The sequence below is a fragment of the Manis javanica genome, chromosome 11 (assembly GCF_040802235.1).
Source record: "Manis javanica isolate MJ-LG chromosome 11, MJ_LKY, whole genome shotgun sequence".
NCBI lineage: Eukaryota > Metazoa > Chordata > Mammalia > Pholidota > Manidae > Manis > Manis javanica.
Window position 1 is genome coordinate 111253693 of NC_133166.1, and position 26309 is coordinate 111280001.

At 60.6% G+C, this 26309-nt stretch overlaps 2 protein-coding genes across 9 annotated transcripts in view; both read left to right on the top strand.

The window, feature by feature from the left end:
• Positions 1 to 24142, top strand: part of OSBPL5 (oxysterol binding protein like 5) — a 56430-nt gene extending 32288 nt beyond the window's left edge. For all 6 annotated transcript variants that reach the window (XM_037011453.2, XM_037011452.2, XM_073217309.1 and 3 more), the window contains exons 4-22: positions 2936 to 3016; positions 3244 to 3345; positions 3906 to 4109; positions 4766 to 4850; positions 7073 to 7244; positions 7569 to 7764; positions 9753 to 9937; positions 10459 to 10540; positions 11801 to 11899; positions 12306 to 12402; positions 13260 to 13358; positions 17655 to 17752; positions 18215 to 18304; positions 18399 to 18535; positions 18937 to 19122; positions 19418 to 19544; positions 20687 to 20831; positions 21220 to 21322; positions 23076 to 24142. In XM_037011453.2, the coding sequence (XP_036867348.1) occupies positions 2936 to 3016; positions 3244 to 3345; positions 3906 to 4109; positions 4766 to 4850; positions 7073 to 7244; positions 7569 to 7764; positions 9753 to 9937; positions 10459 to 10540; positions 11801 to 11899; positions 12306 to 12402; positions 13260 to 13358; positions 17655 to 17752; positions 18215 to 18304; positions 18399 to 18535; positions 18937 to 19122; positions 19418 to 19544; positions 20687 to 20831; positions 21220 to 21322; positions 23076 to 23214 (2427 nt within the window). In that variant the 3' untranslated portion in view covers positions 23215 to 24142. The remainder of the gene's footprint in view (positions 1 to 2935; positions 3017 to 3243; positions 3346 to 3905; positions 4110 to 4765; positions 4851 to 7072; positions 7245 to 7568; positions 7765 to 9752; positions 9938 to 10458; positions 10541 to 11800; positions 11900 to 12305; positions 12403 to 13259; positions 13359 to 17654; positions 17753 to 18214; positions 18305 to 18398; positions 18536 to 18936; positions 19123 to 19417; positions 19545 to 20686; positions 20832 to 21219; positions 21323 to 23075) is intronic.
• A 139-nt stretch (positions 24143 to 24281) lies between these two features.
• The window catches only part of LOC108386167 (uncharacterized), a 36694-nt gene continuing 34666 nt past the window's right edge, over positions 24282 to 26309 (top strand). For 2 of the 3 annotated variants that reach the window (XM_073217314.1, XM_073217313.1), the window contains exon 1: positions 25977 to 26212. In XM_073217314.1, the coding sequence (XP_073073415.1) occupies positions 26165 to 26212 (48 nt within the window). In that variant the 5' untranslated portion in view covers positions 25977 to 26164. The other variant, XM_073217315.1, reaches the window with a different exon arrangement.

Genomic DNA, 26309 nt, shown 5'->3' on the forward strand with positions numbered 1-26309 from the left:
TGCCACTTGGCCAGCCCTGGGCAGCCTTACCCCACCTCCTGTCTCCATGGATTTGCCCGTTCTGGACACTTCGTGTAAACAGGCACGTACGGTGCGTGGTGCTCATGGCGGGCTTCTGCACAGCGCCATGTTTTCGGGATTCACCTGTCATGTGGCCTCTCTCGGTGCCTCGTCCCTAGGGGCTGATATTTCCGTGCGTTGGGAAACACAGTTGGCCTGTCCATCCATCTGCTGATGGACGTGGGTCACTTTGCCCTCCTCACCCACCATGAGTAGCACCGCTGTGAACACACATATTCGTGTGCTCATTACTGTCCCTGCCGGCAGTCCTTTGGGGCACATACCTAAGAGGCAACTGCTGGGCCATGAGCTAATCCTGTGGTAATACAGAATTCTAGAACATGCTGTGTTTGCCTTCTTGAGGAACTGCCAACCCGCTCTCCACAGCGGCTGCACCACTTTACAGTCGCTCCGGTGATAAGCAGGGTCCGCATTTATCACATCCTCACCAGCTCCTGCATTTTCTGGCTTTTTATTAACCGCGACAGCAACCCCATAGGTGTGAAGTGGCATCTCCTTGTGATTTCGGTTTTCATTTTCCTAATTAATGGCCAGTGACGTGGAGCGTCTTTTCATGGGCTTGTTGTCCATTAGAATGTCTTCTTCGGAGAGGTGCCTAAGTCCTTTGCCCATCTCTGAATTAGATCTTCACCTTTTAGTTGTGGCATGGAAGCATTCTTTGTATTTTCTGAGCACCAGACACCTGTCAGATATATGATGGCAGACTTCCTCCAATTGTGCAGGTCATTCTAAATTACTTTTTTAAAGTAACTTATAGGGTGCACATTTGGGGTCAGGCTCTCAAGCCCATAGTTCTGAGCAGCATTTCTCATTTCTAAGGGGGCTTGGTTACTACACTGAGCCTTGCTATGAAGGGGCATGTGGAAGGGCCCTGGGGGCCCGGATGGGGTCTTCAGCAAGGCCCTAAGGAAAGCAGGGCCAGCGGGCACCGCCTGCAGCCCTGAGCAGGTTGACGAGCAGAGGGATGCAGGATGGGGATGCCCCCTCGTGCACCCCCAGCCAGGCCTAAAACCCAGATGGTGCCTTCCCTCTTCCTAAGAGAAACATGGCTCTGTCCAGGCACTTCAGTTGGTAGCTGAGCAGCGGGGAATTGGCAGGGGGTCCGTGCAGCCAGGCTTTCATCCACTGTGCTCACTGAGCTGCCAGTGCTGGGGTGTTGGGAGGCGAGCTTCCCCAGCAGGAGCGCTAGACAATAAGCAGAAATGTCTGTGTCACCCATAATTGCAAAAGGTGCTGGGCAGGCCAAGGGCAGGGCTGTGTCATCAAGGTCTGATGCCAGCAGGAGGTCAGAGGTGTCTTCCTCCTGGGGAAGTGGCTCAGTGGGTCTGCTGAAGGAGCAGGGGCTTCCTGGCAACAGGGAGAAGCATTCCAGGCTGAGGGAACAGCATGTGCTGAGGGAGTGGAGGGCACCAGGCATAAGAACCCCAGCTCCCCAGAAAGGCAACGGGGACCATCTTGTGGGTCAGCCCTGGCCTCTGAGGCCTGCCACCTGGGCAAGGCCAGGCATACACGTTGCCACTGGGCTGCCTCATCACTACGGCTTCAGCCTAAAGACGGGCTTCTAGAGAAAAGCCCTAGGTACCCCACCCTATGTCCCTGCCTCGTAGGATCTGGAATATTTTAACTCGGCTCAGAGAGTGCAGTCTGGGTTGAGACTCTGAGTTCAGTCCCAGCTCAGCCCTTCACGAGCTGTGTGACCTTGGGCAAGTTCCAAGCCTCTCTGGGCTGCAGCCTCCGCATCTCAGGGTGTGGATGATAACAGCAGTGCAGTGACCTGCGCTGTGGCAGTTCACGTGTGCACGCATGCTCGCCACCCCGGCCCTTACAGCCCCTGTCTCTAGTGGACGGCCTTGACTCCCTCTTCTACAGTGGGGACGACAACTGGGCCACCCCACGGGTGGCTGCGGGGATGAGGGGAGGGGATGCCGGCAGAGCACCCACAGCCCCCGGTACCTCCAGGCGACGACCGTGCGGGCCGGCACTGCTCTCAGCTGCGTCAGTCACCTGTCACCCTCAGCAGGCTGGCAGCCGGGACCACCAGGCTTTCCTCCCCAGCCAAGAGGCTTGGAGGCGCGGCGTTGGGCAGAACCCCCAGACGGGGCCAGGAGAGAGCGGGGTGGGTGGACAGCCTCCCCTGGGAAGCCCAAGTGAGTGCGCCTTGCAGGCCTCTGGCCCTGTCGCCAGGGCGGGACCCTAATGTTGGAGTGGACACAGCCATGTCATGGTTGTCATGCCTCACAAAATATTATTCTTTTATTTCTTTTTCCCCACCACTTAAAAACATAAAGCCGTTCTGAGCTTGCAGGCCTGAAACAGGTGGGGGCAGGATTCTGGCCATGGTTTGTTCTTTTTATATGTATTGTATAAATTATTGCAGCCTTTAGTATATTATATTATGGCCTTTAGTCCTGGTCCTTCCTTCTGACTGCCCTAACACGCCAGGGCCTCAGTTTCCCTGTCTGTTAAAGGACCACAGCCCCTTGCAGCTCCCAGATCCCCGGATGTGGCTCTGCCCACACAGCCCGTCCCGCGGCCCTGCAGGCTGTGCGTCCTCCATGGCTCCGGCCCTCCTGCCTTCCCACAGCCATCTGCAGTCCCGGGAGAGAGCCCAGGCTTGGTGCCCAGCACAGGGCCTCCCAGGGCACCCAAGATGGGAGTCCCCACTGCATGGGCACCCCCTACCACTCCCAGAACGCCGGGGAACTGAACAGAGGGTGCTGGGCAGCAGGGAGTGGGGGAGCGCCTTTCCCTGACACCCCTGCTTCATACTCCAGGCCCCGCCCTGCCCAGCCCCCTGCAGCACTGGGCCGCATGCAGTGCCCCTTCGCCCCCAACCTCAGTCTCTCTCCTGCAGGCAGAGTACAGGCTGTGCAATGGGTCCGACAAGGAATGTGTGTCCCCCACAGCCAAGGTCACCAAGAAGGAAACTCTCAAGGTGGGCATGGGCCTGCAGAGGGGTCACCAGTGTGTGGCTTGTTGGATGAATGGGCACAAGGGCCACCCCCAAGCCTGCCCCCTCCATGCCACGCTTCCTCTCCTATCCTCTCCCTGCCCCTGTCCTGGTGCCTGAGGCTGGACAGTGGAGACCCAGGGGTGGCCTGGGGGAAGGTGCCAGCCTGGGGTCTTCTCCCCTGATGCGCCCACTGGCTGCCTTGGGTGCAGGCACAGAAGCAGAACTACCGGCAGGCGAAGAAGCGCGCCACGAAGCAGCTGTTCAGCGCCCTGACAGACCCCAGCGCGGTCATCATGGCCGACAGCCTGAAGGTAGGCCGGCAGGCAGGCCTGTTGTCACAGCCTCAGCCACGGCTCCGCCAGGAGGCCTCCCCGAGGGACGGTGCAAAGTCTCCGGCCACTTGGGAGACAGGGGGCCCCTGGCGTGCTGGTGGAGCCTGGGCTGGGGTCTGACGCCTGTGTGCAGACCTCACGTCCCCCCAACGTGGTGGAGGTAAAGCCGCCAAATCCCAGGCTCCCCCTGAAGAGCAAGCAAGATGGACGTGCCAGGACGTGGTGGTCTGCAGGGCCCCGCGCCCAAGCGAGCTCCTTTTATATTCCCCACAAAATCATGAATGAAAACCTAGATACAAAAGTGAGTATTTATTTAGAAAGAGGGAAGAAATGGCAACAAGTTTCTCCCTCCCAGGACCTGGGAGGCCCTGAACGTCACCCGTTAGGCCGCGCCTGGCTGCAGAGTATTTCTTGGGAGGCACTGTAATTTGTGAGCTGCTTTTAAAAAGTACAAGAGAACTCTGCCCGCAGCCCGAGCCCCATCTCCTCCGCCCGCTGGGGCCCTTCCGAGGCCTTGACAGCGGCGCCCCTGCCCACAGATCCGGGGGACTCTGAAGAGCTGGACCAAACTGTGGTGTGTGCTGAAGCCAGGGGTGCTGCTCATCTACAAGACCCCCGCGGTGGGCCAGTGGGTGGGCACCGTCCTGCTGCACTGCTGTGAGCTCATCGAGCGGCCCTCCAAGAAGGACGGCTTCTGCTTCAAGCTCTTCCACCCTCTGGACCAGTCCGTGTGGGCCGTGAAGGTACTGCTGGGCGAGCCCCGGGGCCCGGGGGCCAGGCGGGCAGGGCCCCTGGGTGGCCCAGAGGGCTCCAGAAATGGGCGGCCAGGTCCAGATGCGCCCATCGCCACCCACTGCTGGGGGTCCTGGGTTCAGTCCCTCGATGGCAGGGGCTCAGATGTGGTCCCTGGCCCTCCAGGCGGAGCACACAGTGGGGCCCAGGGCCTGGCGACATGAAGGGATCATGATCCGCCGGGAGGCCGGGCGGAGGCTGAGGAATGGACCCATGTGGGCGGCTACCCCAGCCCTCACCCCTCCTGAGAAATGTCAAGTAGTTTTTAGTGTGACTGCTGTCCAAATATTGCATGGAATATACTGAGACTTTTAAAGAGGTGTTTATTACTTTTCTGAGATTCACGTTTACCCGGGCACCCTGGATTTGCATATGCTGGTTCTGGCCACCTTAAGTTGGGGAGCTCAGAGCTAGAAAGCTCAGGGCCAGCAGCAGGAAGGGGGGCAGAGAGGTTCCCCACCCCTTCTCCCCTCTTGCTGCTGCTGTGTCTGCACGGCTGGGGTCCTGGGGTCCTGGCAGCATCCGTGTGGGTCTGAGAGTGAGACTGCCTAGCTGTGGGGGACCTGTGTCCCCACCTGCGGGTGATGCTGGGCTTCTGCCTCCCCAGGGCCCCAAAGGCGAGAGCGTGGGCTCCATCACGCAGCCCCTCCCCAGCAGCTACCTGATTTTCAGGGCCGCATCCGAGTCAGACGGTGAGTCCCCGCCGGCAGCGGGCCCCCCCGGCAGGGTGCAGGCTAGGTACACAGGGCGCCTTCTGCCCCCCCCCACCAAGACGGCCGGATGTCCCAGGACAAGCATGGGCTCGGGCCAAGCAGGCCTGCCACTCACCGGTACTGCTCCGGGCCTCAGTGTCCCCATGTGCAAAATGTGAGCAGTGACATCTGTCTCCCTGGTCCCCGTGAGAATCCAGTGGCCTCATACAAAGCGACCAGGTCCCCATCACTGAGGGCCAACCGTGTGCCAGGCACCACTGAATCAATAGGTTCTACTGTTATTATTCACAGTTGACAGGTGGGACGGGAGGCACGCTCACACTGCCGGCCGGAATGTGCCGGAGCCTGGGCAGCAGCCCAGAGTGCCCCTCTGCCCAAACCCATTGCACGTGGTTGGAGTGCCCTCCAGTGGCCACTCTGAGTAAACGTGGCTGCCCTGTCCCCCAGTCCCTCTGGAGGCCACCTCCCAAGGGTGGAGGTGAAGGGCTCCCGTCTCACCAGTGGTCCAGACTGGGCAGGGCTTTGCCTACAGCTGCGGCCCTCCTGGCCTGGTGTGTGGAGGGCCCCATGCCGGTGCCACACACCCCCTCACCGTGGTCAGATGCTGCCTCCACACTCCCCACAGTGCTGTTCTGGGTCCCAAGAATTCCACCGTTTCCTGAGCCCCCCACTCTGCCGCCTCACATGGGCCCCGGAATGGACAGGGCAGCCCATGCTCTTGGGGGGCCTGCGCTCTTGGGGAGAACAGCTGTGGAACAGGAGTGACTGGGCTGAACACTAGCCAAGTCCCTGGTGGACTGATCCGGGCCCATGATCGGGGAGGAAGGGCGTCTACAGCCCCTGGGGGTATCAGGGTGGGCTTCCTGGAGGGGGAGGGGGAGAAGGAGGCCTTGGGACGGGTTTCAGAGGAGGCATGACATTCAGAGACATTCAGGATGTCTGGTCCTTTACAACTAGAAATGAACACATTCAGGGACCCTGGCCTGACTCAGGAGTTAGGGGTTTCCCAGGACCCCCCTGCAGGGGCTGCCACACTGCACCCACCCCCGCCACTTTGCCCCTCATGAATGTTCAGCCTGGGCTGGGTCTCTCGGGCTCCAACCAAGCCCACAGGGAAACCTGGCAGGACCCCAGGTGTCCTGAGAAGCAGGAGCAGGCTTCCCGCCAGCCCCTCCCGAGGCCTGGCCCCAGGGACCCTCCGCAGGAGCAGGTTCTGTGGTTTCCAGAGAGGGAAAGGAGCTCAGTGGTTCTGGCAGGTTCACACTTCAAAGGCTCAGGGAGGTGACGAGTCTCCCATCCGTAACTCAATGCCCCGCACGCACAGACCCCCGAGCCCCCTGAGCGACACTCAGCAGTGCGGCCCATCGTCTTCTAGGAGGGAAGGGCCTCTGTGAGCAGCCGCACGAGGTCATCGGGGCGCACCAGACTGGACTCGTGTCCCTAAGCTGTTAACACCCCCACACACTCTGGTGGCGCTAATCTGACCCACCGGCTGCCTCCACCAGGAAGGCAGCAGAGGACAGAGGGATAAGAGCTGGGGACTGGAGACGGCTGGCTCTGCCCATGGCCACGCTGCCACCCCACCTGCCCGCCCTCCTGCCCTCCCGGCCTCCACGGCCCATCCACCCCTTCTCCCCACCCGAAGCTGCTCCTCACTGAGGCCCGGCCAGCACCCCCTGGGGTGCCCCTTGGCCTCAACGGGCTGCCTGCCATGTTGCACAGCCCCCTCCCCAGCCTGCTGCCCACCCCCCTGCCCTGTGCTCCAGGCCATCAGGAGCCCCCTGCACCCTGGCAGGCAGCTCCCAGCAGGGGCTCTCTCCCCACCCTACATGCTGGGACCTGTTGCAGTGGGATCTGGGCTCTGAGTCTTGCTAGGGTGTGACCTTGAAGGGGTCACTGAACTGTCCTGGGCCTCAGCGCTGTGTCTGTAACATGGCACAGGATAAGAGCTGCGAGCACCCTTTAGGCCACTCTGAAGGGCCTCTCTCCCTCTTCAGGGCCTCTGGCTAAGCCCTTGTCCGTGGGACTCTTGGGGTTGGGGCTGCTCCTGGGGGCAGGGAAATGGGGTGGGCTCCCCTGTGGAGGTGGGGGGGATTCCTTGGTGAGGAAGTGGGGAGCAGGATGCCCTGCTTCCTGGCAGAGGGCGGGGGCGCCTGGCATTCACTGGGCACCTCCTGGCTCACCCACACCCGCCCACCCAGGCCGCTGCTGGCTGGATGCCCTGGAGCTGGCACTCTGCTGCTCCAGCCTCCTGCGACTCAGTGCGTGCAAGCAGGACCGTGCCGGGGAGCCCGGGTCCTCACCCGATGCATCGCCCCCGTCGCTCTGCGGGCTGCCCATCATGGCCACCAACCCCGACCAGGACCTGTGCCCGTGAGCAGGGTGTGGGGGGAGGGGCCGGGCCTCCCACCTGCTGGGGTCCCTGGCTGTCACACTACTAACACGCCAGGTCCTCTTGTGCCTGGGGAGGCTGGGGGCTGGGGGGCAAAGGCCGTAGAGGTCGGGCACCGGGCCTCAGCAGGAGGCGGGCCTCTTCACCGCAGTGCGCCAGGGGCCTCGGCTTCTTCATGTGTAAGCTGGGCAAGAGTGGCAAATGCCAGCTGCTGAGGCCATTAAACCCAGGGAGCATGAGGGGCGCCCGGGGCGGGGTCCCAGGTCTCCCCTGTTCCGGGGGCCCACCGCACCACCTGCCTCCAGACTGAATGGGTGCTCCCTGGAGAACGACGCTTTCTCTGACAAGTCGGAGAGAGAGAACGCCGACGAGTCTGATAGTGAGGCCCAGGACCTCGGCCAGAAGACCGCGGAGAGTGGGGGTGACCCGCCGGAGCCCCTGGGGCAGCCGGGGCACAGAGGGACCACATACGTGCAGCAGTGCCTGGAGGAGCTGGGGGAGGTGAGGGTCCCCGCCGCCTGGAGCCCCGGCTGTCGCCTGCCCCCACCCCTTCCCAGGGCAGAGGCGGCACCTCCTGGACATGGGCGGGCTGAGGGTGTTGGGGAAGCCATGGGGGATTGTGGGTTAGGATCAGGTGAGGCTTTGGGGCAGCCCAGGGGCAGAGGCAGAAGCCGGGACCCTCTAGGGAGGAGCCGCTGTCCGGAGGAAGCCAAAGGCACCTGGTACCCAAGTAGAGATAGACCAGGGAGAAGTGGGGGTTCAGGACGCTTCCAGAGGTGGGCAGGCTGGTTCCAGCCAGACCTCGGGGCCAGGACAAGATGGGCATGCTGGGAGAGGGGGCGGGCGGCTGGGAGTTTGCACATCCAGGGGAGACGCTGCTGCCCCAGAGCAGCTGGACCTTAGGGCAGGGGGCACGCAGCCCCGCCTTCAGAGGCCGCGCACAAACGCAGAGGAGCCCAGGGAGGCGAGGCAGGAGCAGGGAGCCCAGAGCGCAGAGGTGGTGGGGGCAGCTGCGCTGAGAGGTGCAGCGGGAGTGAGAGGGCGGCCTCTGCGTCAGGAGCGGGGACGGTGGTGACATCTGTGAAGGTGCTCGGTGGGGAGGAGGGGGCAGGGCTTCCGGCCATGGCAGCTGCCTGGGTGAGCCCTGAGGCTGCCTTGGAAATTGAGGCCCAGGGCTCTGCAGGCTGCTCACTGGCCAGGACCCTCACGGGAGCCAGGAGTGGCTCCTCCTCCAGGGATGCCAATCCCCTGGGTGCCCAGGAGTACTGTCCAGGAAGGTACCACTAGGCCTCAGGCCAGCTGTGCATGCACAGAGAGGCACACGGCTTGTCTAAGACAGCCCAGCAGGCTGGGCTGGCTGCTGGCACCCAATTCTGCTGTTTCCCTGGGGCATCTGCCATCCTGCACAAGAACATACACAGTCTTGAGTTCAGATCCTGCCCCACTTCACACCAGTGTGACCTTGGGCAAGGCCTTGTCCCCTCTGTAAATCAGGGCCACCACAGTGTGAGTGCCCTGGGCTGCTGCCAGGAGGTGGTCCAGGGAGAAGGAAGGGGCGCACCTGCAGCCTCAGGCCCTCCACCCAAGTGCAGCTTAGGGCTTCTGCAGGGGCTCAGAGGCAGGCATGTGGGGGGGATCCCCAGCCAAGTCCAGGTACACCCCAGGCCCAAAGCGCCCAGCAGTGATAGCAGGAAGATGGTGGGGTCCCCAGGGAGGGGAGGTGGGCTTGGCGTCCACCCAGGCTATGCAGTTTATGGGACTTCCCGCTAGACAGCCCTGTCCTGTGAGCACCCTGAGGAGCTGGCCACACCTCTGTGACCTTTTCTGAGGTCATTCTGCCTGCCTAAGGGTGTATTGGTCGGTGTACAGCAGGGCATGGGGCCTCCCCACCCCACTGCCCAGACCCAAAGAGGCAAAGCCCACAGTCCCGAGGCTCAGTCTGTCCGTGGCAGGTGTTTGGTGAGAGAAGACGTCTCAGGAGAGGCAGGAGGGGTGTCCAGGTCAGCCCCCAGCATGTGACCCTGGGCAAGTGAGGGCCGCTTGCTAAAGGAGGTGCAGCCCCAAATCCCTGGCACCCCTCCTGCTGTGTGGTGAAGATTGAATGGGCTGGGAGGGTCTCCCACTCTTGGGGTGCCTCCTGGCACAGCACAGTCATGCAGAGTCCACAGATGGGTTTCCGCATTCAGGCCAAGGGAGGCTGCGCCCTGGACTCCCGGAGTGGGGCTCTGCGCAGATGGAGGGGAGGGCCCAGGCTGGCCAGGAATGGAAGCATGTGTGAGCTGGCCTGGGCCAGTGGCTGCCCCTCGGGCTGGGGCAGGGCCATGTGCAGGGAAGGGCAGGGGTCAGATAGGGCCAAGACAGGCACTGCTGACCAGGTCAGGGAGGGGGCATGCAGCCAGAACCAGCTGCCCTGTCCTGCCCCCCGCGACCCCAGTTCCCCGGGGCAGCACGGAGCTGGGGTCTGTCTGACCACTGCCCTCTGCTGGCAGCTGGGCCAGGCATCCCAGGTGGAGACGGTGTCCGAGGAGAACAAGAGCCTGATGTGGGTGCTGCTGAAGCAGCTGCGGCCCGGCATGGACCTGTCCCGCGTGGTGCTGCCCACCTTCGTCCTGGAGCCCCGCTCCTTCCTCGACAAGCTCTCCGACTACTATTACCACGCCGACCTGCTCTCCAGGTGAGTGGGCTGGGGGAGCCCCACACACCTGCGTGCGCCCCTCCTCCCTCAGCCCCTGCACACCCCACCGCGATTTCCAGAGGGTCCACTGTCCCTGCAGCTCAGCCTCTCAGGCGTCCCAGTCTCCAAGGTCAGGGCTGGGGCCATGAAGGTCAAGGTTGAGCATGGGTCAGCCTAAAGCACCCTCTGTGGTCCGAGTCCTGTGCCCTGGCATTGTGCACTGAAGCTGACCGCAGCAGGCCAGGAAGGGGCCACGCGGAGGGAGAGGTGAGGGGCCTGTGGAGGCTGGGCACCACGCTAGCCTCCAGCCAGCAGTGTCGGGACCCCTGGGGTTCTCTGGCTAGGCGGAGGACCCCTTCCTGGGGGAAGCGGGGAACGCCCTCCACTTCAGGCCTGGGCAGCGTGGAGGAGCAGAGCGTTTCCACATGAGTGTGTGATGCTTGGGTGGGAAGGAGGGAGGGGCAGAGAGAGGGAGGGGGCGGCAGGGCCGGCCGGGAGTGAGGGCCGTCTCCCCGTCGCAGGGCAGTGCTGGAGGACGACGCCTACAGCCGCATGAAGCTCGTGCTGCGGTGGTACCTGTCCGGCTTCTATAAGAAGCCCAAGGTGAGATCCGCAGGGGCCACCCCCCAGGCCCAGGGCCATCCCCTACCCCACACGGCCTTGAAGGGCCCTGACCATCCCCACCGTGGCCCCCAGGTCCTCAGAGATGGGGCCTGGGGCTCTGACTTCCCACCCAGGGACCCCCTGGGCAGGCCTGAAGGGCCCGAGCTGGACCCCTCCACACCTCAGAGGAATAGTTGCTTCACACAATAGGGCCCGGAAAGGGGCTTTCAGCCCCAGACCTCAAGGAGCTTTTGGTACCCTTTTGAGAACTCAAAACCCGGGTTCAGATGAGCACAGGGCTGCTCTGGTTATAGTGACAGGAGAGCATGCCGCTCCCTGACCCCATCTTAGGGCCCTGGCATTTTGGTTCCACCTCTTGTGCAGGTGGGGAAACTGAGGCCCAGGAAGGGGAAGGGACAGCCTCAGGGTCCCACAGCAGGTTGGGAGTGAGTCAGGTCTCCTGAATTCACCTGGTTCCCCTGGCACTCTGGGAGGACTTCTCAGAGGAGGAGGCTCCACCCAGAAGGCCATCCAAGACAGCACAGTGGTGCACCACAGGGTCAGCTCAGACACGGGTCTGGGCAGCTTGGCAGAGGGGCTGACGGGGCTGCTGTCTCTGAAAGGCTGGGGCAGGCGCTGCACAAGGCCACTCCATGGGCACACATTGCCCAAGGAGCCCATAGCCTCCAGCGCAGGGCCGACACGCACAGACATCCAGATGTGACCCGGATCCGGGGGTGGCGTGAAGGGGGTGGCCCGGGGCTACTACAGACCAACTGGGGGTCTGCACTGGACCACATGGAGACCCAGAAGGAGGGCTCCCCAGATGGAGAGCTCACTCCCCCTGCACTAGGGACAAGTACGAGCTGTTTGGGGGAGCAGAAAGCTGGCAGGTGTGGCTGAAGCAGAGTGGGGCCGCTGGAAGCCGCTAGGGGGTTCAGCGGTTTGTGCATTGTCTGCATTCAGCATCCAAGGAGACTGTGACCTGGCTGGGGCCTGGGGCACCCCCAGAGCCTAGATGCAGACAAGACACCTCAGGCTGCCCCGCAGAATATATAGGCCACAGGCAAAGTATGGTCTTCCCAAAGCAGAAGTGGGGTGCCATTCCCCGACGCTGGCAGCACACCAGGCTGTCCCTTCTAGAGACCTCCTCCCGGCGGTGCCCAGGGCTGTGGGCAGCGGGCAGCCCCCCAAGCCGTCCTCGGTCCACATGCACCCTGCCCCGTCCCTCACCCAAGGCTCCCCATTCATTGCCTGCAGGGGATCAAGAAGCCGTACAACCCCATCTTGGGGGAGACCTTCCGCTGCTGCTGGGCCCACCCTCAGACCAACAGCCGCACCTTCTACATTGCAGAGCAGGCAAGGGCCCCCTGCCCCGCCCAGAACGGACCTGGGCTCTGCGGGCGGCAGGGGGCAGTGGGCAAGGGTGGGTCTGGCCGCAGGGCATGTTTCTCGGTGGCCCCTGGCCTCACTGCTGCCGGCTGGGATTCCCCCAGGATTCAGCCTTAGTGTTTCCTTAAGGATGGGGTCACGCATCCTGTTTTCCTGGGGGCACTCTGCGGTGACGCAGGGATCCCTGTCTGCCCCCAGGCCCCGTGACTCAGGCCTAGCCGCCTGAGCATGGGAGTGAGAGCCTGGAACGTCCCCACGGCCAGTCTTGGATTTGGAAGGACAGGCCGGGTTCTCTCTGGGAGGTCAGGTTCTTGACTCTGCGAGGCTGCTGGGAATGCTGGGGCCATTCTGGGAGCCGCCTCTTTGCCCGCAGGTGTCCCACCACCCGCCTGTGTCTGCCTTCCACGTCAGCAACCGGAAGGACGGCTTCTGCATCAGTGGCAGCGTCACTGCCAAGTCCCGGTTTTACGGTGAGAGGGACTCTCCTCTCCCCAGGGCCTGGGAGATGGGGGAGGACTGGGCTCCTGGATTCAGTGCTCCCCAGACCTTACCAGGTGGCCGTGTGTATGCCCCTCCCCACCTCTCCTGGTCAGGGGCCACGGGGTGGTAAAGGGCTCAGATCCGTCAGTCAGGCAGAGCCCCTCCCACGCCCGGCTTCCCCAGCGGTAGAGTGGGCACCGTCCGCGGGAGTGCAGCGAGGATCATGGGAAGGGAGCTGCATAAAAAGCTGTGTCCAGAGCTGAGCTGTCCAACTCTACCACTAGCCACATGGGGTGCTTTAAATTGATCAAAATAAAATAAAACTTAAAATGCAGCCCCTCGGTTGTACTAGCCACACCGCAACTGCTCAGTAGCCACATGTGGCTGGTGGCCACCGTGTCAACACAGGGCAGAACATTTCTGTTACCCAGGCAAGTTCTGCCGGGCAGCACCACTTAGCACCCAGCACGGTGGGTGCTCCCAAAGTGGGTTTCCATTTCTCCATCAGGTACAGCTTTTTTATCCTTTTCCTCGGCGGGCAGGGCCATGTGCCCACCCGTCTACAAAGGGCGTACAGGTTCGGCCCACCTTTCCCACCCCTAGGCACCCACCACTGGCTGTGGCTGGGACTCTCAGCCCGGGATGGGCTGTACCCTCCGCTACAGGGGTGTTTAAAATCAGAGCAGGGACTCAGGCGAGTCTGAGGAGGTTTGCAGCCTCCAGTTAAGTACCTCCTTGGCCAGTTTCCACCTGCTGGAAGGGGGCCCAGACCCTGTGACATAGCGGGTGGGCCCCTGGGTTCCAAGGGCCGTGTCCACTAACTGGTCTCACTGTCCCAACTCTGCAGGGAACTCACTGTCAGCTCTGCTGGACGGCAAGGCCACACTCACATTCCTGAACTGGGCAGAGGATTACACCCTCACCATGCCCTATGCCCACTGCAAAGGTGAGAGGTCATGCTACCCCCACCCCAAGGGCAGAGCCCAGGCTGGCTCCCCAATGGAAACCTCTGGTCCTTGTTTGTTCATTAATGACTTTTTAATGACTTTCTAACTGGGTGTGGAGTTCCAGGCAGGTTGTTATTCTTCTGTCCTCTTTGAAGACATTTTATCACCTTCTGGCTGGTGATTAATCATCTGTCAGCGCCTGTTTGTTACACAATCCACTTTTCTGTGTAGCTGCTTCCAAGATCTTGTTCTGCAATCTTACTATAGTATGTCAAGGTTTGGATTTTTTCTTTCTTTTTTTAATTTTTAAATTAATAGGCCTTATTTTTTACAGGGGTTTTAGGTTTACCCAAAAATTGAGCAGAAAGTACAGAGTTCCCATGCGCTTCCCTCTCCCCCAACATGCAAACACAGATCCCCCGACGCCGACGATCAACCTTTCACACTGGTGTCACCCATTTGTTACAATCAATGAGCCAATAGTGATGCATTATTATTAACTAAAGTCCAGAGTTTACATTAGGGTTCACTATTTGCGCTATATATTCTGTGGGTTTGGACAAATGCATAATGTTGTTTTTCTGCCATTACAGTTACATGCAGAGTAGTTTGGCCGCCCTGAAAGTCTCTTATGGTTAGATGTCAATGGATGAATTCACCCCTCTATCCCTTCCCCTCTTCCCAAGCCCTGGTAACCGCGGATCTTCACTGTCTCCATCATTTTGCCTTTTCCAGAATGTCCCAGTGTTGGGATCACACAGTATGTGGCCTGTTCCAACGGGCTTCTTTCACTTAGCAGTATGCATTTAAGATTCCTCCATACTTTTTTTATTTTTGCTGTTTGAGGGGTTTTGTTTGTTTGCACGTTTAAAATCTGAGCTTTCATGGCTTTGATCAAGTCTGAACACTTTTAAGCAATTATTTTGTTAATCCTGCTTCACCCTAATTTCTTCATTTTTTTCCCTAGAATCCCAACAAGATACAGGTTAAGCCATCACATTCTATTCATGTCATATCTGCATCTCTTTGCTTTCTAGATCATTTATTTCGACCTACTTTCAACTCTGATTAACTGATATTAACTCATCCACTGAGTTCTATTTCAGTGTTTCAGATTTTTTTTTTCCTGAGAGTTCTACTTAGGTCCATTTCATACCTGCCTGTTCTTTTATACTTGTACCTGTTCCCTGACCGTGTTTGCAATTCCTTCTTATAAATCTGTAATCACTGTATGCAAAATTGTTTCATATTCTCTGGTAATTCTAATGTTCTCACCAGTTTGCTGTATGTCTCCCTTGCCCAGAGCCTTAGCCGATGCCCAATAAATATTTGTTCAGTGGAGGACTGTATATATTAAGACTTTGGGATTCTAATTCCGCTGGGGGATTTCCTGCCACTCCTGTATAACAGATCGTTTCTGGGCCAACCAGGAAATGTCGATTTGAATTCCAGACTCCCCTTACAAATCCATGGGGAGGGGATTTTAATTTGTATCCCCTAGAGTCCTGCCTGATTCAAATGTCTCCTTGACCCTCCCTTTGCTGGGGGTGTAGCTCTGTGAATCCTGGCTTTGTGGGAATATCTCAGAACACACTTGCCTGTTGCTGTGGCCCCAGCCCCTCTCTCCTGCTCCCCACGGGAACCTTGGAGACCAGGGTCTCATGCCAACAAAAGCCCTGTCTGCTCAGCGGGGCAGCTGTGCCCCTTGTCCTTCCCCCTCCCCCTCATCCTTCCTCCTTCTTGTTTGGTCTTTCTCTAGGGGATTTATCTTATTTTCTTGCATAGTCATCTGTGCATCAATGCCTTAGAACAGCATTTGTTTCAAGGTTTTATTCTGGAAAACTCCAAACATATGAAAGCACGATGGGCCCCCTGCACCCACAGCACAGCACACCACCAGTCTTCTCCCTCTGAATGCTGCACACTCTGCCAGCTGATGGGTACCAGCGACTTTCAGCCATCATGTCGTCTGTGTGATTCATTGTTTATCACTAAAGATAAAGATTCCTCTTCTTAACCATAATCACGATACTATCAGACCAAAAAAAAAAAATCAAGGCTCTTTCCTTAACATCAGCAGATATGTCAGTTTTGAAAGTTCCCTGACCGTCACATGTGCATGTATGTTTTTCTGCCTACATACACACATGTGGTGCAACTCATCTGTTTGAGCAGGAGTCCAAATAAGGTTCATACTTTGGTTATTATACGTCTTAGATCTTCTTTACGTCTCTGCTACCTTTTCTTTTTTCCTGGCAATGAGTTTGTTGAAAAATCGAGGCCATTTCCTTGTAGCATTTCCCCCAGGCTGCATTTATCAGCTTGTTCTGTGGAGTAATTGGATGCATTCCTCTGTCCCGGGTGTTTCCTGTAAACTGGAAGCTGACCTCCTCTCTCTAGAGGTGTGACCACTTTCAGGCAGGGTTTCAACAAGACGCTTGAAGGGTGGCTTCATGTCTTTCTGTCACCGCGCACACAATGTTGGACTGTCTCTGTATTTATGATGTTAGTGGGCACCGCTTCTCAGTGCCTGGATCTGCTGATTGGTCCGGCATTGCGAGGTGGTGAAGCCCCTCTGCATTTAACCAGCAGAGAGCTTCTGTAAAGAAAACTTCCCCCCACTACATGGTCACCCAGTGGGTTCAGTACATATTGGATAAATGCCAGATTTTTTTTCTCTTTTCAAAATAGTGAGTTTTTCCCCTGGTGTCCTCCGAAGGTGATTCTTGGTGAGGCTGTGGCTGCTTTAAGTGCCACTTGATCAGAACACATACGATTGTCCCAGAACTTCTCAGTCGGTGCCCCACGGGCACTCGTGTCCTCGCTGGCCAGCGGAGCCATCCGATGGGCCCCAGGGTCCCTTCCACAGACCCCTAGTATCTGCTTCCTTCTGGGTTGACTCCACGGAACCTTGACATCTCCTGCCCTAGATCCCAAACTGGCCATTTTCCCAGGAAATCCCAGGTTCGTTTCAGTGGGAAGCGGTATTTAGTCCCCACAGTCTGCAGGCCAGTGTTTCTTACAAGTCGGTTCGGTCATTCTTTCTAGGGTTTCCGAGTAAGGTAAACCTAGATGTGTTTGTTTTTTTTAAGATTAAAATAGATCGACTTAATGCTGATGCTTCCAATCCAGATTCCAGATGGTGGGTTTGTGCTGAACCTACTGACCTGACATGTGAAAGGCCCTTCCCCCACGTGCCAAAAAGCCCCTTTTCCAGTGACTTAGGATGTTCGTGATGACTTTTGTCCTGCCCCACACGCGTCCTGCAGTCACACCTCTGGCCGACGCCACCAGCGGCCTGGTGGGGACGGAGGGCAGTGGCTTCGTGTTTGGCCATTGTTCCTTCGTGATCATACCTCCCTGGGATGCAAAAGTCGCGGGATAGTTCCCCTCTGAGACTAGGCCACTCCGAGGGTCCCCGTGCCATCTTCTGTTTCATTTTCTTGTTGATTTTAAGGAACTGCTTTTCTAATTTCATTTTCTGAGAACTGTGTAAAAGAAAGATTTACCCGATTCCAAGGCAAAACTATAAAACCTGGTGTCATCAGAGGCCTCGGGTCCCTCTCGGAGCCCCAAGCCTGGGGAGAGCGCCGGGGCCCCTGCCCACTCGCCCTGCGGCCGCTTTCCTCCCTTGATGAGGGGGGGAGCCCTGGGTGCCCCCAGAGCAGCCCCCACCCCCCACAGAGCTCTCCCGTCGGGTGTGCGGGAGGGATTTGGGGGTGTTCTCAGCCTTCTTGGTATTTCGATTGGCTCGTCTTTTTTTTTTCATTTACATTTTTGAAAGACATTTTATCTCACATTTCTAAGTGTTTTAGGGTGGGAATAGTTTTTCTCTTCAGTGAGCATAAGTCCGTATGGCTAGAAATGAAGACTCATTCATTCATTCATTCATTCATAAAAACATGTATGTGTTAATTTTTAAACATATGCTGGGCCTGTCCAGGGGAGACAGGAGTCGGGACAGCCAGTGACAGACCGTGATGAGTGTCAGGGGGCAGTGACTCCTGGACCCCGGAGCAGGGCAGTCCTGGAGGCGGTCACCCAGAGAAGACAGGGTATCTCCTGAGCAGAGCAGCCGGCAGGGGCCAAGGCCCAGGGGCAGAGAGTCGCTGAGAATCAGGCCGGCCAGGGATCCCCTCCCCGGACGAGCCCCTCTGCCCGGCCTCACACCTCCTTTCTCACTCCCCTCCGCGCTCTCCCAGGGCCTGACACAGGCCTCTTGGGGGCCGCTGTCGCTGGGTGCAGCAGGGGCCCGGCAGCCTGGCAGCCCCTGGGCCAACACTGCTGTGTTTCAGGAATCCTCTATGGCACCATGACCATGGAGCTGGGTGGCAGAGTGACCGTCGAGTGTGAGAAGAACAACTTACAGGCTGAGCTGGAATTCAAGCTCAAGGTAGTGCTGGCCGCAGCCCCCTCGGCCCACCTGAGGGCCCTGGAGGGACGGGGGGGAGCGGGCCTCGGGGGACCCTCCCACCCTCTTCACTCCCCAGGGATGGTTTCTTGGGCAGGTGCACATTGGGAGAGCAGCTCTTGGCAGTCTGTGGTACAGCCAGAGCCCAGAGAGGGGCAGGGGCCACACAGCAGAGTCAGGACAGGCCCAGGCCCCTTCCCCACCAGGGGGCACGGGGTGGGACTGGTGGGAACCCTGCATCCTTGGGCTCGGACTGAGACATCAGGTGGGCGTGGCCACTGGAAGCTTCGGGGACTGTCCTGCCAGCCTCCCGGGCACTGGGGACTGGGAGCTGCACCCCCACGAGGAAGGAGCCTCCTCCTCCTCCCTTGCTCACTAGGGGTGCCAGGGTCCATGGAGCAGCTGCCAGCCCTCACAGCAACCCTCTTGGGTGTGTCCCCACAGCCTTTCTTTGGGGGCACCATGAACATCAACCAGGTCTCGGGGAAGATTGCATCAGGAGAGGAGGTCCTGGCACGTCTCACTGGACACTGGGTGAGAGGCTGCCCTTGGAAGTGCAGGCTGTCCCCTGGTCGGGGGGTGGCCGTGGGCCTGGCACCTCTGACCCCGCCTGGGCCATCCGGGGCAGGACAGGGAGGTGTTTATCAAGGAGGAGGGCAGAGGAAGCACCGAGCTCTTCTGGAACCCGAGTGGGGAGGTCCGCGGGCAGAGGCTGAAGCGGCACACGGTGCTGTTCAAGGAGCAGACAGAGCTGGAGTCAGAGAGGTGAGCCCACCTGGCACCCACCAGACCCTCCTGAGCCACCTGGGTGTGGCCGGATGGGCAGCTGCTTCACAGGTTGGCACAGTTACGCTGCTCTGAGCATGTCCTCAGGGTGTCCCTGGCAGGGAGGGTGGATGCCTCTTGGTAGATGAGTCCTGCTGGGGCCTGGGGAGGAGCAGGCTCCGGGGCCTGTCACCACCAGCAGGTGACCGGCAGCTCCCTGCTGGCGGGCAGTGTGAGCTCAGCATGGGAAACCGTCTCATGGTGAACAAACAGCACCTCGAGGGGCAGTGAGCTCCCTGTCACTGGAAGCAATCAAGTGGAGGTTGCACCAAGCCTCCCCTCTAGTGCCAAGGGGGCAGGCTGCCCGGGTCCCCAGCTCAGAGCAGATGCCCTGCTCACAGGCTCTGGCAGCATGTCACCAGGGCCATCGCCGAGGGGGACCAGCACAAGGCCACGCAGGAGAAGTTCTCACTGGAGGATGCACAGAGGCAGCAGACCCGGGAGCGCCAGCAGAGCCTCACCCCCTGGAAGCCACGGCTGTTCCACCTGGACCCTGCCACCCAGGAGTGGCACTACCGATATGAGAAGTGAGCGCTGGTGGACATCGGCCCAGGCCTGTGGTGGACTGGACCAGCAGACTGCCCCAACCATCCGGGCCCAAGAAGAGAAAAGGGGCTCCTGTTCCCAGGAGAGAATGATGGGGTGGGAGGGTGATCTGGGGCTCCGCTACCAGCCTTTCCCATGGGCCCTACACCCGGGTGCGGGACACAGGCACTCCTGGGGGGCTCTGGCCACCGCCGGGAGGCCAAGGGCTGGGCAGGATGGGGCCCCCTCCCCCCAAAGGCCACTGCCCTGCTGACAGATGTCCTCTGGACCCTCCAGCCGCAGCCCCTGGGATCCCCTGAAGGACATCGTCCAGTTTGAGAAAGACGGGGTCCTGCACACCCTGCAGCGAGAGACCATGGCCCCCCAGACCTCCTTCCTGGGCAGCCCAGAGCCCAGACACCAGGTCAGCTCCCCAAGGCCCTACTGGAGTCATCCTCAGTGGCGGGAGGGAGCAGTCAGGATGCAGGTGTGACCAACACCCCACCCTCACTCCCGCCGCCTGGCCCCTCTTCTCTGCCCCCCGCCTTATTGCACTCTCGGCAGCCCTCAGCAGGAGGCCCTGCCCCCTCGTCTCCTGCCCTGCCCAGCATGAGACCCACAATGCCCGGATTTGCAGGAGCTCAGTTTGAGCAAGGGGCACCCCAATGTGCAGGGCGCTGTGCCTGGGTCTACTGGGTCCTAGTCTGCTGCTCCCCAAAGCTGCCCTCCGCAGTCTTAGTAGCACATTATTCCACTCTACATATGGGGAACCTGAGGCTCAGCACACCTGGGGGTGTGCTCAGGTAGAAGGGGCCAACATTACACAGAAACCAGCCTCAGCCCTCCCCAGAGGGCCAGAGGGAAGGCGTGAGGGGCGGTGGGGAAGGAGGCCTCCTGAGACAAATGCCAGGGTCTGGCTTGCAAGGGGAGCCTGGAGTGTCCCCTGGCACGGTGCCACATGGGCAGCAGCCAAGGGTGACACCCCACCCACGTGCTGCAGGTTCCACATGCTGACCAGCACCTGCCCCCTGTGCTCATGGCCGGAAGCACAGTGCTCAGGGACAGGGCAGGGCTGCCCAGCTGCAGGGACCGCAGTATCTGACCCCCACATGGGGCCCACCCCTCCCCTTCCCCATGTGCCACAGCCCTTGAGCCCTGACTCAGGCCTGATGGTCCCAGTCCCGTCCAGGTGCCCACCTGACGCCCCTCTGCACCGGGCCCCTCAGCTCTCGGCTCATGTCAGGAACTGTCCACAGCCCCATCCCGGGACAAATAGGCAGGAGCCCGCAGCAGCCACAAGGCAGGCCTCTGCATGGGCTTGCCCTGCCACAGAAGGGCCCAGCAGTCTGTCACCACTGCTGCAGTACATGCCAGGGCCAGGGGTCAAGCCTCCCCTGTGCACCCCAGAGGCCATCAGTTCCTCCCCTGGCATCAATGTGCCACCAGGTCCCCAAGGCCAGCAGAACCCCCGGCAGCTCCCTGTAGGCCAAGCTGGAGCACAAGGCCAGCTGAGGGGGCGGCGGGCATGGGTGGGCTCCGGGCCACTGAGGCCCCTTCCCTCTCCAGGGGCCTGGCCCAGATCGGCGGCTCCGCAAGGCCAGCGACCAGCCCTCCGGCCACAGCCAGACCACCGAGAGCAGTGGCTCCACGCCCGAGTCCTGTCCAGAGCTCTCAGATGAGGAGGAGGACAGGGATGGGGACTTCATTCCTGGTGAACCCTCCTGGGCCCGGCCCCAAGCAGGGTGGGGGGGCCAGAGGAGCAGGTGGCAGAGTCCCAGGAAGCTCCTGCACCTCTGGGCAGGAGGGGGGTCCCGGGCGGGCGTCCCTAGGCCCATGGAGCTCCCCGACCCTGCACTCTGAGGACAAGGGCCCCTCCTTTGGCTGGCAGGCCCTCAGGTTCTGCTTCTGTTTCTGCCCACTGCCCTCATGGGCATAGGTGCCCACAGGACTTTGTCCCCACCTTGCAGCACGGGAGCCCCACCTGGGCCATTGCCATCTCCCAGGGCTTATTAGAGGCCAGCCACCCCCGAGGGTTCCCTCCCGGCACTTCCCTTGGCACCTCTCATCGCTTCCTCCCTGCCCTCTGCGGGCTGTTCCAGGCATTGAGAGCCCTTGCCCTCGGTGTGGGAAGGAGGTGCAGTGGCTGCAGGCTGTGCACGAGGCGGTCCTGTCCATCCGGGAGGCCCAGCAGGAGCTCCACAGGTAGGCCAGGCCCTGGGCCCTGGCTAGGGGCTCATGTCGGAGAGCTCAGGAGAGCCAAGAGCCAGGTGGGAGGGAGCCCAGGAGGACCACGTCTCGAACGTCACTCGGAGCTAGAACCCTCGCGTCTTGGAAAGGGTCTAGCTGTACAGTGGACAGGAAAAGGCCTGCGTTCTGGCCTCTGTGAGGGGTGGGCCAGGCGGGAGTTCTGTTTGAGTGGGCAAGTTAGCGACACTTAGTGAACACTGAACTGGACCAGGTGTGGGCCTGTAAGAGCCCCCAGTGAGCCAGAGCAGCACACGACCCAGTGGTGACGGTGGCACGGAGCCAGGTGCGGTGGAGGGATGCTGCCAGCGGCATCCTGTGGGTGTCTCCAGGCACACGGCTGTGCCCCCAGCCCCATGCACCGTGGACCCTCAGGACGGGCTGGAGGCAAGCCAGTGACCAGGGAGAGCTGGGAGCCGTGCTCTGTGGCCCCCAGCAGGTGCAGGCCGCTAGGCCTCCTGGGCCCTTCCATCAGCAGACACGCCAGGGTGAGCAGAGCCCTTTCCAGCTCTGCTCCAAAGCCAGCTTCTGAGCTACAAGCCACAGCAGTGGGACTCTGGTTGTCCAGGCCTCAGTCTCCCCCTCTAAAATGGGGTGGCAACACCCCTGGACCAGGATAAAGATGGCACAGAGGGCTGAGCTCTGTGCCTGGCACCCAGAGAGCGTTTGGTACCTAGTGTGCCAGCAATGAGGCTGGTCTTCCGCTGGCCCCGGCCCTGCCCTGTGACTTGACACACAGATTTTTCACATTGTGTTAATAACCTGCTCCTGTGTGAGGTGGTGTGGGGCCGAGCAAAAGGGAGGCTGGCCCCTGGAAGACTGGGAAAAGAATACCTCCTGCATGGTCAGGGAGGGCTTCCTAGAGGAGGAGGTAGGTGGGCAGGGAGGGGAAAGCATAGATTGGTACTGAGAGCCATGGGTGCCGCAGGAGGGCTGCTGCTGGGAGAAGGGGCACTTTGAGATGAGGACGCCCAAGGTGGCAGCGGTGATGCCGGGGGCCCAGGGGCCAGGGGGGTGGGAGCAGCTGCCTGGCACCACGGTAAAGCCTGCTGTGGGGCAGGTGGCTGGGAGAGCACCCGAAGCTTCTGCAGCAGTCCAGACATGAATAATGTGAGAGTCCAGGGCAGGCAGGGGTGCTTCCTGGGGCTGCCAAACACAGGAAGGCCCCACAGAGCTGGGGGCTTAAACCACAGACATTTCCTCTCTCCCAGGCCTGGGGCTAGAGGCTGAGATCCAGGGGCGGGCAGGGCCGGCCCCCTGAGCCTCTCCTGGGCATGTGGACACCGTCCTCTCCGTGTCCTTACCTGGTCACCCCTCTGTGTGTCTGTGTCCTGACCTCCTCTTCTCATGAGGACAGTCACAGGATCAGGGCCACCCTGTGACCTCATTTTACCTTAATCATTTCTGCAAGGATCCCACCTCCGAAAAGTCACATTCTGAGGTGTGGGGGGTCGGGACTCCAACATATGACTGTGGGGATGGGGACGGGGGGACACAACTCAGGCCATCACGGCAGAGGTGGGAGGGTGGAGAGGCTCGCACAGCCCTAAAACCCCCTCCCTGAGAAGTGTCCCCAAGAAGCCTAATGTAGCTTCTGTGCCCTGGGCCCCCTTCAGTGAGCACCCCCGTTCGCACCCACGCCCCTGGAGGGCAGGATATGCCGTCCTGTCCAGGCTGGCCCCGGCTCAGCCACCCTGCTGCGTCTTTGCAGGCACCTCTCGGCCATGCGGAGCTCCGCGGCGCGAGCCAGGCGGGCACCTGCCCCAGGCCTCCTGCAGAGCCCCCGGTCCTGGTTCCTGCTCTGCGTGTTCCTGGCATCTCAGCTGCTCATTAACTATATCCTCAAATAGGAGCCCTTTGCAGGCAGCGTGGGCATCGCTTGCAGAAAGTGGCCAGCTGCAGCCCTCTCTCCCAGGCACCCAGCACTTTAAGCCAGCCCCAGGGAGGCAGGGAGACCCAGCGAGCATGACCACTGTGGACAGGGGGACCCACAGAGGCAGAACGGCAGGAGGGCCCCGGGAGCTGCACAGGCTCCTCTTGGGGAGGCGCTGGCCTTTCCTGCAGCCCTTGCCCAGTGCCAGCCTTAACGCTAAAGCCAAATGCAGCTCTTATCCTGGTCATCTTGCCCAACCCCCAGTACAACTTCCACTTGCCCCAAGGGGCTGACGGAGGCAGGGGTGGAGGCCCTGTGTGGCTTTGAAGGGTCACTCCCCAGCAGGCCCCCTTGGCCTGATGCACCGAACTTCCCTTCCTGAGTCCCTGCCCACGTGGCAGGGGCTGCCCTGGAGGGGCCTTGGGTGGACTCCGGGGAGACCTTGTGAGTTTTATTCTGCCCTTGTGCTATTTAGACAGGAGCCCAGTCCACACACCTGTGGGGCCCGCCAAGGAGGAGCAGGCCCACGTGAACGCGGGTACATGGGAGGGCAATGGTGCTGGGGGCAGGGGCTCAGCTTGCCCCAGCACCCCGGGCCAGGGTCCCAAGTTGCCACTTGTGCACGGTCTTCCCGTTTTACACTTTTTTAATAAATGTAACTGCAATATTTTAGGCAGGCTGTGAGTAGCGTCTGGCGTCTGGCCTCCATTCCTGTGTCAAGTATGCCATGTGAGCGTGTGAGTGTGAGCGAGCATTTGCACATAGAGGTACACACAGGGCCTTAAACTATGTTGAGGCAGTGCCATCTCATTTTCCAGTTTTTGTATCCATGTTTCTGTCCCCTCCTGTAATGTGGGGACAGGTCTGTGCTCCCACCTTCAAAATAAAAACAGACACACACGGTTTCCTGTTGTGTCTTTGGGGGACTTCCAGAAATGTGGGGGTGGGGAGGTCTTTCTAGAGAGAGACTCAGTGCCAGCAGGGGTCTGTCTGGGGCTATGAGAACGGAGAGGAGGGGTCCAAGGTAGGACAGGGCTGCAGTCTGCTGTGAGCTGTGGGAAGCGGGCACCCCCTGTGGAGCACGTGCCAGGAGGCAGGGGTCCCACCAACCATCCAATGAGCCAGCTGAGGACGTGGGCGGGACTGTCCCCTCTGGGGAGCTGCCGAGACTGGGGGTGGCTCCAAGGCCCATTTGGCCTGATACTCCCCCCACTGATGGTCCTCTGCCTGCGGCTCCAGATGGGCCCTTGCCTTGGTTCCCCTGAGTCCGTGGCTCTCAGGCCTTATGACCTCCAGGGCCGGAGTGGGTGGGTCTACTTTGCTGGGACAGCCCAGGATAACTTGAAGGGGAGGACAGCTGACCATGCACCCACACCACACAGCAAAGTGTAACATGGCCCACCCCTAGCAGGATGCGCATGAAGGATACAGGATGACAGAGGAAGGGATGGGTAGGTGGTGTCCCTAAAAGGGGGCTCAGGAGAGCACCCTGGGTCCCTGTCCTTGGGGATCCCTCTACCTCGACCCCCAAAGCCTCAGGACAGGATGGAGCTCGGGCCAGGGCCGAGGAAGGGGCAGGCAGGTGCCGCCATTCCAGCCCTCATGCCTGCCACAGGCAGCCTGGACTCCCAGCACTGGACTTACCCCAGAGGGCAGTGTCCCCAGAGTAGCTCTGGGCGCCCACAGAGAATGGGTGCCCTGGAGGTGATAGTTTCCTGCATCTCAATGCCAGGGTAGGCTGCTCTGGACAGGAAGCCCTGGGCCACCGAGTCTTGCACCCCACACCCTGGGTCCTTTCCCAGCAGGACTGGCCTTCCCCAGTACTGACTGACTCATCAGCTGTCACCCTCTCCTCTGCAGCCTCAGAGGTGCCTCCAAAATGTTCTTTATGTCCTTGGCATGCCAAGAACTATTCTAAATCAACAAGGAAAGGGAAGCTGGGTAGTACAATCCCATAGGCACAGGGGGCTTGTCCACATCTTGGAAGTAGCAAAAATCTGGACATGATTTCTGAGTATACAAACACCAGATGATGCGGAGTCCAGAGCTGTGCCCTCACCCCCAGCCCTGCCCAGTATTCCCATTCTGGCTCCCTTGACAGTGTGCCTATGTGGCTCTTGGGGCATCTGGGAGGGGAGGAGGTATGGCTGTCCTCAACTGAGCTGTGAGGATGCCAGCCCCAGAGACTGTGTGGCCATCTTGCCCCCACGGCAGCAGTTAGTCTGGCTTTCTAAGAGAAACTGCGTCACCTCCCCACCTCTGGTTACCAGAAACTTCCGGTAAAAATAAAGGCTGGGCAAGGGGGTGGCTGCGCTGTGGATCGACGGGAGGACAGCTTCCCGGGGCCAAAGGAAGCAGCAGCCTGGCCCCTCCTAGGGATGAGCGGGCTTCGGACGAGGTCCCAGAGACCGCTGGGGTGGAGCCCGCAGGAGCGGTGCCGGGGCTGCGTCCTGCCCAGCCCCGCGAAGGACGGGTCCCCTCCCCCTGGCTCCCTCCTCTGGCCGCCCAGCCCGCACCCCAACACTGCGCGCTGCTCTCCGGGCCCCGGCTGAACCGCAGCGTCCGTCGGGCAGCGTTGTCGCGGGGCAGAGGGTTGGGGGTCCGGCTGGTGGCAACGCTGGCCCTGGCGGTGCGGGGCGCGGGCCCGGCGGGAAGCTCACTTCGTGCGCGCGGGGCTGGGCTGGAGACCGACTCTCGGCCGCGCGCGAAGAGCGAAGGGGACGCGGGGCAGGTGACAGCTCGCAGCGCGCAGTGGTCGAGACGCGCCTACGTGACGGGGAGGGACGGGCCGCGGGCACAGGACCGAGCTGGGTGGGGCGAAGGCGGAACGCCCTCCCCGCGCTTGTTCTCGCCGGTTGCAGCGGCCTCCTCGCATCTTCTGCCCAGAAACGCTTCCGCTTTTGGGCCCCGCCGGCAGGCCGGTCACCATGGCTCGGAGGACGGTCACCACGACTCCAAGATCGGCTGGCGGGCAGGTCACCGCGGCCCCCGCGGCCCCGAGGACGGTCCCCACGGCCGTCTCTCTGCTGCTGGAGCCCGCGTTGGCACTGCTGTTGCAGGCGCAGGGGGGCG